The sequence below is a fragment of the Labeo rohita genome, chromosome 1, assembly GCF_022985175.1.
Source record: "Labeo rohita strain BAU-BD-2019 chromosome 1, IGBB_LRoh.1.0, whole genome shotgun sequence".
In the NCBI taxonomy this organism is placed as follows: Eukaryota; Metazoa; Chordata; class Actinopteri; order Cypriniformes; family Cyprinidae; genus Labeo; species Labeo rohita.
The window spans coordinates 36,332,178-36,343,985 of NC_066869.1; the positions used below are offsets into that span (position 1 = coordinate 36,332,178).

The 11,808-nt window shown below is 38.8% G+C and overlaps 1 protein-coding gene across 1 annotated transcript; it reads right to left on the reverse strand.

Moving 5' to 3' along the window:
* Positions 1-225: 225 nt before the first annotated feature.
* On the reverse strand, positions 226-8,196 carry LOC127164412 (zinc finger and BTB domain-containing protein 5). Its single transcript, XM_051108362.1, is given in 4 exon segments — positions 226-2,849; positions 4,650-4,846; positions 4,849-5,734; positions 8,011-8,196. Coding segments are annotated over 3 exon segments (2,118 nt in total). The 5' UTR covers positions 5,732-5,734; positions 8,011-8,196; the 3' UTR covers positions 226-1,811.
* Between the last annotated feature and the right edge of the window lie 3,612 nt (positions 8,197-11,808).

Genomic DNA, 11,808 nt, shown 5'->3' on the forward strand with positions numbered 1-11,808 from the left:
GCGGATGCCTACAGTATTTAGGATGTAAACAGCCAGGCAGCTCACTTGGTTTTGGAACAAAGCTTTAAGCAGAAGTTTACTTTGGGAACAATTTACAGGTAATTTACTCACCACCCTCTTGTCATCCAAGATGTTCATGTCTCTTTCTTTCTTCAGTCGTAAAGAAATTATGTTTTTTGAGGAAAACCTTTAAGGATTTCTCTTCATTTACTGGACTTCTATTGTGCCCGCAAGTTTGAACTTCCAAAATGCAGTTTAAATGCAGCTTCAAAGGGAAGGAAGAAGGGTCTTATCTAGCGAAATGATTGGTTTTCTAAAAACATTGACAATTTAGATACTTTTTAACCTCAAATGCTTGGTGAAAATCTTGTCTCTCTCTCAAGACAGTTAGGGTAGGTTGAAAAACTCCCATCTCATTTTCAACTCCAACTTCAAAATCATCCTACATCGCTGCAGAAGTACCAACCGAGTGTTTACAAAGTGAACGTGCAAAGTAGATAAAATGCCCTTTACAAAAAAGGTAAAACAGCGATGTAGGACAAAGTTTTTCGATCTACCCTAACTGTCTTGAACCAGAATACACAGAGTACACACAGAGCTAGACAAGATGAGCATTTGAGGTTAAAAAGTATATAAATTGTCATGTTTTTAGAAAACAACCGATTGTTTCACTAGATAAAACCCTTCTTCCTCGGCTGAGATTGTTTAGAGCCCTTTGACGCTGTATTTAAACTGCATTTTGGAAGTTCAAACTCGCAGGCACCACAGAAGTCCACCATATGGAGAGAAATCCCGAAATGTTTTCCTCAAAAAACAATTTCTTTACAACTGAAGAAAGAAAGGCATGAACATCTTGGAGGACAAGGGGGTAAATTATCTATAAATCTTTGTTCTGGAAGTGAACATCTTCTTTAAAGCAGTGGTTCTGAACCTTTCTCCAAGGAACCCATTTAGCTTCAAAGACTGCTTTCTAATTTGATATGAACTTCTGCTGTAATGAAGTCAAAAATATGATGTCAGTTTAAAGCCGTACATATTTAATTTAGGGGTTTTTAACATTTGAATCAAGATAATTTTAAGACTTATTGGGATTCTCCTTGAAGTTTGCCAAGGCCATCTAGTGGGGACCACGGTTGAGAACCACAGCACCTAAATGAAAAATGATTTACTATTGCCTTCTGATGCGTCAGTTAAAAATATACAGACAACATCAGAAGCTAAAATACTTCAACATTACACAGCTGACAAGACAATTTTCTGACTTCCACAGCAGGACTGAAACTCAAAGCTTGTATCATCAGGACATAAGATTCAGCTACTAAGGTTCTTTCTGACATCTGCTTGTAACTCTTAAAGCAGAACTCTCCATTTCAATTCTTTAAAAACTTTTCACAGTGAAACTTTAAGAGACAGTCCACCCAAAAATTGAAAATTCTGTTATCATTTATTCACCCTTATGTCGTTCCAAACCTGCATAACTTTAGTCTTCTGCGGAACAGAAAAGAAGATTCGACTGTATTTGTCCACACCTACTATATGAAAAACAAATGAAAATGTATAAAACTTTATTTTAAAGTCACAGGTTTGGAACAACATTTCTGGGTGAACCATCTCTGTTATTTGTACCATCAATTTCATGTTAATTGGAAGCATGTTAACAACATACTACAGTCGTGAAACACCTAAAAAAAAGTTACTAAAGCTACTATACCAGTGGATATGTGATTACAGTGTACAGATCTGCCCATTCAGTAAAGAACAGTCAGAAACCAGTTGTACGGTGCCTTTGGAGTGCCTGCGATTGTGTTGAATTAGAGCAGGGCGTTAGACATATCACTGCTCTGCCATCGTAAGCAGGTTGTTTTTGAGTGCTTGTACAAGTGACTGGACTGACTGAAGCGTTTGCCGCATTTCAGACAGGCGTACGGGCGCTCTCCTGTATGAACTCGGATGTGTTTCTTGCAGTCAGTCAGAGTGAGGAACGTCTTGCAGCAGATCTTGCATGCATACTTCCTGGCACCTTCAACCACTAGCACGTTGTGCTCAGAAAGTGCCTTTTTACATTTTGACAGAACATCTGCAGAGGCTCTTGTCAACTGGGGTAGCGGGTTCAAGTTGGAGCTGCCAACATTTTGACCTACGGTGACAGAACCCTCCATTAAGTTTACTCCATTTAGAAGCACTGAGGAGGAAGACGACGAGGAGGCAGCATCAAGCTGCTGAGGGCTGTCTGTAAGAGCTGAAGCACCACCTGGTGGAACTTTGGGAGCGATGCGCCGATATGCTTGGCACCCTCCGGCACCACCCCTGGATGAACGAGGGAAGGTTTGTAATCCCAAAATGTTTCGCTGGAATTCCAGCGCAAGCTGGTCCACTGATCCACCCCGGGATGCTGCTAATGATGAGGACGATGCTATTCCGTCATGCAGTGGCCGCAAAAAAAGGGACTCTGGCTGCAGGTCAGAGCAGACCTGTGCTTCGCCTGGAAGGAGCTGCAGAGAGGAAGATGAAGTGTTGATGGAATCAGTTGGGAGGAAGAAGCGAGCAGAATCATGGTCTGCTTGAAAATCTCCGGTTGTAGTATTGGGAACATTGTCAACATTGTTAACAAGGTTAGATGACACCCCTCTGCCAGCAAAGGCCTTCGCGCTGAGGTAACTGGAGATATGCAATCCAGAGGAGGACTCTAGAGCGTCACTGCAGGAGAGCTCCTCTCCTCTTCCTCTGTCTTCTGCTGCTCCTAACACCTTGTTTCCTTTAATCAGCAGTTCAGAGCTGGGCTGGGGATCGGAGTAGCTGCGCTCACTGCCCTCTGGACTCAGCTCCAGCTTTTCTCCAACTGGCTCCACCTGAGGAAATAACACACTATGTATTTACAAAGTTCCTTTATAGTTCACCCAAAAATGAAAATTCTGTCATTAATTACTCACCCGCATGTCGTTCCTAACCTGTAAGACCGTCGTTCATCTTTAGAACACAAGTTAAGATTTGATGAAATCTGAGAGCTTTCTGACCCATAGACAGCAATGCAACTGACACGTTCAAGGCCCAGAAAGGTAGTAAGGACATTGTCAAAATAGTCCATGTGACATCAGTGGTTCAATGTTACAAAGCTACAAGAATACTGTGTGCAAAGAAAACAAAAACAACGACTTATTCAATAATTTCTTCTTTTCCGTGTTAGTCTTTGGCGCACATTCAAGAGAGAACCATGATGCATACATGTGGTGCTGCTAACGCAGGAGCCGGTGTTCTGACCTGGATCTTTTTGTATTCTCTGCACAGAATACTTTTTGTATTCTCTGTGCACAAAAAGTATTCTTGTAGCTTCATAACAATATGGTTGAACCACCAATGTTACATTGACTATTTCAACAATGTCCTTACTACCTTTCTGGGCCTTGAACGTGGTAGTTGTATTGCTGTCTACGCAGGGTCAAAAGACTCTCAGAATTCACCAAAAATACCTTCATTTGTGTTCTGAAGATGAACGAAGGTCTTATGGGTTTGCAACAACATGGTCTGGGCAAAGACCATGACAAAAGGACTGGAACTATCCGTTTTATAATTTTTGAACTGACCTCAAACTTTTTTTTTTTTTATAAATTTTATATTAATAATATATAAAGTGACAAGGAAAGTTTACCAATTATCATTGTTTTTACCAATACCAATTATTTGTTGTTTTCTTTAAATTATTGCATGTTTTCCTCATGTGTATTTAGATGTTAGTGATGTACAGTTAAGCCAGAGACAATTTTCCACAACATGGATAATAAAGTATATAAAAAAATGGAAAAAATTATAATAATTGAAAGTGTAGATCTTGATTGACATGATATCATGACAGCACTGACTCTTGAAAATGGTTACAAATTTACTAATATTCTAAAATGGAGAGGCAGTTGTTTCAAGGGGCAATTTAGAAAGCAAAATACTTACTAACCTGGGACAATCCGGAAAATAACTGAGTGCAATAACATGTAATTTACTAGAGGCTGTAACAAAATATTAATTGCCTCATTCTATTCAAAAATGTTTAACTAATTTGAATGTATCATTTAAAAAAAAAAAAAAAAAAAAAAAAAAAAAAAAACTGTCTGATTAAATGATTCAATGACTTACTCATTAATACTTCACTTTTTCCATTACTGAATGAATCAGCGTTTTTGAACAAATCTTTTGAATGAATGATTCAATGACAAATACATTTATTATAAAACAGATAGTTACAGTCATTGATTCTGACTGGTTGAGCCACATTCGAAGCTGTTGTAAAATACTCTGTAATGTAATCAACAAACATTATTTGATTCAAAGCGCCAATATGTGAAGCCAAAATTACTTTCAAAAGATGACTTGCTCCAATCTGATTGCTACCATAGATATCAGTGTTTATATCCGAACTATAAACTTTAATCCCAGTACTTCTGTCATAATATGAGTGGTTAAAAAGACTTATACCTAAACATGATAACTGTTCTCTCTGTATCAGCGGCAGCACAAACATTTTAATGTTCAGATATGACTTTGTCAAAGGTTTAACAGACACAGACGAATCATTGTCATTTAGAAATAAGATTGCATGGGTGCCTAAATCAAGATTGAAAATTCTGTTAGTCCTACTAGCTTAATAACAAAACAATTACCTGGTCACTCCCTTCTGCCTGAGACGTAACATCGCTAGTCTCATCGACAGCTTCGGGTGAACTCAGCGGCTCACTCTTCACCACGACCTGCATGTGCTGCTGCTGCTCCTCTTCTTCCTCACCTCCGTTCTTTATCTTCATCCCCTCAGCATGGTGACGGCTCGCGTCCGGGTACTCCTCTTTACGCGGCAGCAGCGTTTTTCCGGTCCAGCTCCCCTCCCTCCATCTGACTGACTGGGAAGCTGCATGTCTTCATGTGTCAGTCCCCTTCGGTAGTCATTTTGCTCTAGTAAACCTCCATCATCTCCTGGAATTACCCCGCCGACAACCTCATCCACCATTTTACTATGGGAATCTGGAGACAGAAGCTCCTCTCCACCCTCTCGCCCCTCCGATTCCCCCACAATCCCCTCCACCTGCGAGGAGAGACGAGGCCTCCCCCGTTCCGAAGCGATCAGGGACATGGGCTGTTTACGTTTCAGGAAACGACGTGTCGGGTGAGAACCGTGCTGATCCACCAACCCACCTGAACTCGTTCTCCTGCCGGTCCCCGTTCCCCCATCTTCAGCTCCACTCAGAGCAGAACTGACCAGGCTCAGCCCGAGCTGTTGCAGCAGAAACGAACGCTGGAGATGAGAGTTCGCAGCTGCCGCTGCTTGTTGCTGCTCAGCGTGATGCTGACCACTACGGTCTGCCGGAGGAGACATGGGTAGAGTACGAGTTGTAAGGTAGTGCTTACAGGCTTTCACCACAGCGTTCAAATGCAGATGAGAAGCAGCCAGCAGGACATCCATCACGTTACTCTCTCCTAGCATCAGCGTTGACGTGTACATCATGTCCATTAGAGCAGCAAATGCTTCAGCTGTCACCACTTCTGAGTCCAAGTGAATCATCCTCGTACTGGCGTCTCCTTCGGCAGCAGTAAACAGGGCTCGGAAATGCGTACTGCAGGCAGACAGCACGGCACGGTGGGCCTTGAAATGACGACTACCTACCATGATCACGCAGTCGCACAGCTGTCCATGCAGCCGCTGGTAGTTCAGCTGCTGGAAAATCTGCTCAAAATGCCCTGGGAAATCCATGACCTGAGAACAAATGAATAATTGATAAGTAAGATGAGGAACTATTTCGCTTACAAAAATACACACTATACATAATCCAGCCAAATAGTGTATACAGAATCAGACATGTAAGTAATGACCTTAGCATTTAACATTTTGACAGGAGTGAAAACGAGGCTGTGCGGGATAGATGTACAGTGTGTTCAATGGATTGCACTGTTCAATAACATGCCAACTGCTCAGCGGATGAAACATCAAAAAATTAGCACATAAAACTCTATAAAAGCTTTGGATTCTTCTTTGTAAAATTAATTACAGCATTTAAACTGAATAAGCAATAATAAACTTAATCTGCCACAATTATTTATGTGAAACTGACTAACATGACTGCCTATGCTTTTGGTAATTATTTATTTGTTTGGCACAGGTTGTATTTCGAAGGAACTGCTACAGGGAAGCAATAAAAATAATAGCAGGGTCATTCTGTGTCAATTGGCTGGTAGGTCTATTATTAAAATTTTTAGACTAGCAATCTTTGTTGCATTATATGCCACTGTTCTATGCAATTATTTTGAAAGAAGCAAACAAGCAACTATTCTAGTTTCAACATTATTTATCCTTCAGACATTCCTCTTTAAATAAAATAGATATCAGCTGTATACAAAGTGACCAACATCTGATTTTCAACCACTGAAAATGGGTATTATTCAACAATCTGAATATGGAACTGCATTGAGATCTCCATATCTCTGAGACTGAGTGATCTGGAGCCTTGAAAATAAAGATTTCCGAAGAAAAACCTGTTACAAACTAGATTCTAAAATCATACTGAAATATCTTTAGTATTTTTTTAGTTACAGGCACGCAAACTTCGGAAAAATAATATTGTTGGCACTCAGGTATGTTCAGTGCAGTTCTTTTGACAGAAGGAAACAAGATACATTTCTAGATTCAACATTATTTGTTATTCAAACATTTCTCTTTAAAAGAAAAGAAGTGTCATCTGTATGCAAAGTGACCCACATTTGTTTGTTTGTTTTTGTGTGTGTGTGCACCATTTAACAATTTAATCCTGGAGCCAAATTTAGATCTCAGTATCTCTGGAACTGAACCATGCAGGGCCTCAAAAATGAAAATGTCAAAAAGAAAGTTTGTTAAGACCAAAAACCTGAAAGGGCATTAGGTTTTATTTGATACTTGAGTTACATGCATGCAAACTTTGGAGAAAAAAAAAGTGATTTTCCCCCATTTTTAAATTGTCATCATTGGCACATAATGCAACAAAGTTTAATCAAGTCAATAGATCTACCAATCGGTGTGTAAAAATAACATAATGATGTTGCCGTCTTTCTAATGTCATTTTTACCCCCCTATAATTTGGCCCTGATTCTCAGGTGAAAATTGCCATTTTGACCCCCCCTCTACAAAATAGTGGATTACTCAGTAAATATACACTCATGCATCTTTCTTGGGAAAAATAATATTGACAAAAACTAAAATTAAAACTGGGGAAGTTTCTGAAATTTGGTTGATTTGGCAGGAATGACCTAATAATAATAACAATAACAAATAAGTATTATTATTACTACAATGACTGTGCTGTAGCAGCTTTAATAACTAAACTAAAAAGTAATGTCCATTAAAAACTGTACCATGGTAACAATCGTTTCCAGCAAAACACCACATTTACTACAATCTATATTAAATCTATACATTTTAATATGACCACCTTAATTGATTTCATAACATGCCCGATACTCATTTACTTTTTTGAAGTTTTATAACGGTGGCTATTAACAGCTTTATGGTAGAAACACTGATCTATATATGATGACTCTATTATAGATCAGTGGGTAGAAACCGTAAATGTACAGCGGAAGCTGTGGTTACCATGGTGAACTCTGGAAGTGGTAAAGTTATTTTCACATCGCTGACCATCACCAGCAGTGTTCGTTAAGCAGTTTCAAACATAGATATGTAACAATATATAACATAATATATATCTATGGTTTCAAACTATAGTTTGACGCAGATGTCAACTGCATCCTTTTAAACATTCATTAACACAATAAATATGCTTGTACTGCAAAATAAGACAAAGAATGACTTTTGTGCAGAGCTTGTATGGGTGTCATATTAACATACGTCGTATATGTCCTAACAATAAAAACAGGAAAACGAAACATATGAGGATACTGATAGCAGCTCATTGTTAAAAAGAGCGATAAATTAAGCAAGTAGTTGTGTTGGCTACTCTGTTAGCTGCTAGCTCAGTTATTTCACATAGTCCTGAAACACACCTACTTTTCACGTCTATCTCATGCGTCTTCAGAGAGTCCGGGTTTGTCCGTTGATACCATCCAGAAATACAGGCAAAATACGTCCATGATAATTAGTCGACACATTGGCCTATAGAGTTAGACATACAATAGAGACGGTCACGGGAGACAGCATCAGCTGCCCAGGCGCGTCTCCCAAATCTGGAAGCAATGTGAATACGAATCCAATTCCGCCACCTACTGTACTGGAGAGTGTATGAGTGACGGGATAATTTATCAAAAAGTGAACCATCGTGTCTTCTAAAGCCGCGTGACTTCCTTGTCTACTTTTAGACCGTTTCCGCTGATTAATGGTTTGACGTACACTTGGTAAATTATATGGCTGAAATACTTGTATTTAAGTATTTTATATTCAACAAATACTACAGCTGTGGTAGATGTTCAGTGTTTATGATCACTACAATATAGTGGTTTTCAATTTGCAGAACAGTGACTATATATTTTAGGTATACGAAATACCTAGGTATTTAGGTATTTCTGTGAACGTGCGAGACTTCCGGTTTATTAGCCGCTGTGAGGAAATAAACCAGTGTGTTCATAATTAAGACAAAACATTAAAATAACATGGTAAAACAAACTAGTTTGCAGTGTCAAGCTGCAAAATTAGCTGTTTTGTACAAATTAAAATAGCTGGAAACTGACACCGGAAACCAGAGAAGTCAACTTCCAAAACAAACATTCACATCCCTGGTGAAAAAACCAGCATATGCTGGTAGGTGTTTTGATGCTGGTTTAAGCTGGTCCTTTGCTGGTTTTTGCTGGTCATGTTGCTGGTCAAGGACCAGCATGAACCAGCAAAGGACCAGCATGAACCAGCAAAGGACCAGCATAAACCAGCTAAGGACCAGCATGAACCAGCAAAGGACCAGCATGAACCAGCAAAGGACCAGCATAAACCAGCTAAGGACCAGCATGAACCAGCAAAGGACCAGCATAAACCAGCTAAGGACCAGCATGAACCAGCAAAGGACCAGCATGAACCAGCAAAGGACCAGCATAAACCAGCTAAGGACCAGCATGAACCAGCAAAGGACCAGCATGAACCAGCAAAGGACCAGCATAAACCAGCTAAGGACCAGCATGAACCAGCAAAGGACCAGCATGAACCAGCAAAGGACCAGCATAAACCAGCAAAGGACCAGCATGAACCAGCAAAGGACCAGCATGAACCAGCAAAGGACCAGCATAAACCAGCTAAGGACCAGCATGAACCAGCAAAGGACCAGCATAAACCAGCTAAGGACCAGCATGAACCAGCAAAGGACCAGCATGAACCAGCAAAGGACCAGCATAAACCAGCTAAGGACCAGCATGAACCAGCAAAGGACCAGCATGAACCAGCAAAGGACCAGCATGAACCAGCTAAGGACCAGCATGAACCAGCTAAGGACCAGCATGAACCAGCTAAGGACCAGCATGAACCAGCAAAGGACCAGCATGAACCAGCTAAGGACCAGCATGAACCAGCAAAGGACCAGCATAAACCAGCTAAGGACCAGCATGAACCAGCAAAGGACCAGCATGAACCAGCAAAGGACCAGCATGAACCAGCAAAGGACCAGCATGAACCAGCAAAGGACCAGCATAAACCAGCTGAACCAGCAAAGGACCAGCATGAACCAGCAAAGGACCAGCATGAACCAGCAAAGGACCAGCATGAACCAGCAAAGGACCAGCATGAACCAGCAAAGGACCAGCTTAAACCAGCATCAAAACATACCTACCAGCATATGCTGTTTTTTTCACCAGGGATATAATGTAGTCACCCCCTTGTCATCCAAGATGTTCATGTCTTTCTTTCTTCAGTTGTAAAGAAATTATGTTTTATGAGGAAAACATTTCAGCATTTTTCTCCATATAATGGACTGATATGGTGCCCCGATTTTGAACTTCCAAAATGCAGTCTAAATGCGGTTGTAAATGATCCTAGCCAAGGAAGAAGGGTCTTATCTAGCGAAAAAACGATTATTTTCATTTAAAAAATACAATTTAAATACTTTTGAATTTTAAACGCTCGTCTTGTCTTGCTCTCCCTGAACTCTGTGTATTCTGGCTCAAGACAGTTAGGGTACGTCGAAAAACTCCAATCGTATTTTCTCCCTCAACGTAAAAAATCATTTCAAAATCATCCTACATCGTTGCAGAAGTACCGACCCAGTCTTTGCAAAGTGAACATGCAAAGTAGATCAAACACCCTTAACAAAAAGGTAAAACAGCGATATAGGATGATTTTGAAGTTGAGGGAGAACATGAGATGGGAGTTTTTCAACAAACCCTAACTGTCATGAACTGGAAAAAAAACAGTCCAGGTAGAGTAAGACAAGACAAAAGTTTGACATTAAAAAGTATATAAATTGTATTATTTTATAAAATAACTGATCGTTACGCTAGTTAAGACCCTTCTTCCTCGGCTGGGATCATTTACAACTGCATTTGGGATCGTTTGAAGCCGCATTTCAGGGCATCAGTCAATTATATAGAGAAAAATGCTGAAATGTTTTCCTCAAAAAACATAATTTCTTTTTGACTAAAGAAAGAACACAAGACAAGGGGGTGAATACATTATATGTGAATCTTTGTTTTGGAAGTAGACTTCTCCTTTAAATGTACAAACGGCCACGCCCACTTTTACAATAAAAAAAGGCAGATAAGAATGGCATATGTGGAGTATTGATATTTGGGATATGGTCATAGAGCTATTTTTAAATGACCATTGGGCTAGTTTTATTACACAGACCTGGCAACCCTGTGAGTAAGTTGAGTAAAGTATCTAATCTTAATAGCAAGTTAAGACACCACATATTTACTCCAGTAAAAACAGCAGCTTATTAGAAAAAAACTTGAGTAGCTTACATATTAAACTAATAAAATATCAGAACGAGTATGTTTAAAAAAAACATCTGACAGCTGACTGGGTTTCTACAGTCTGTTAGCTATATAAATATGAATATCAACATACATTAAAAGAATTGTTGATCCAAAAAAGAAAAGCTGTCATCATTTAGCTTACTCATCCTCATATGTTGTTACAAATCTGTATCCAAATACAAATTACAAATCTGAATTTCTTCTTCTGCAGAACATAAATCAGTCTTGGTGTTAGTCTTGGTTAATTTATATGAACTATATTGATTTATATTAACTAACATTGTTGAGTCATGTTTTAATAGTGAATTATTTATTTTATATTTTAAATGAATTTACCATACCAATGACAAATTCACAAAAACTGTCATTATTTATAAGTGATGCTGAAATATCAACCTTGTGACTTTTTTTAACATAAAATGCACTGTGGTATAAAAATAATATAATTATTGCTAAAGAAACTTAGTACTAATATCCAACTGAACTTTTCATTAGAATCATATAGTCTGACAAAAATCAGTTCATGATCTTATGGACATTTACTTAATGCTAATACTGTCTCTATAGGTATCACTTCATTTTTGACACAAAGAAATATATACTAATATAAATATAACTATATAATGAAGGAAAATTGTTTAATACCCCTCAAAAAAAAAAAAAAAAATACTCTGCTGGTACCATAGTGCAGTGATGGTATTGTCAATTTTTTTATTGTCACAAATTATGTATTTTTCATATTATGTTATTTTATAATATTTCTTAAAAAAGTGTTTTTTCTGCAGTTATTTGGGTATAAGTGTTGCCAGCATTACCTTGTTGCAGGGGTTAAAGAAACCAATCTGAAATTGTATTTAATGCACACAAAAAAGTACAAATTCAAAGGAGAAA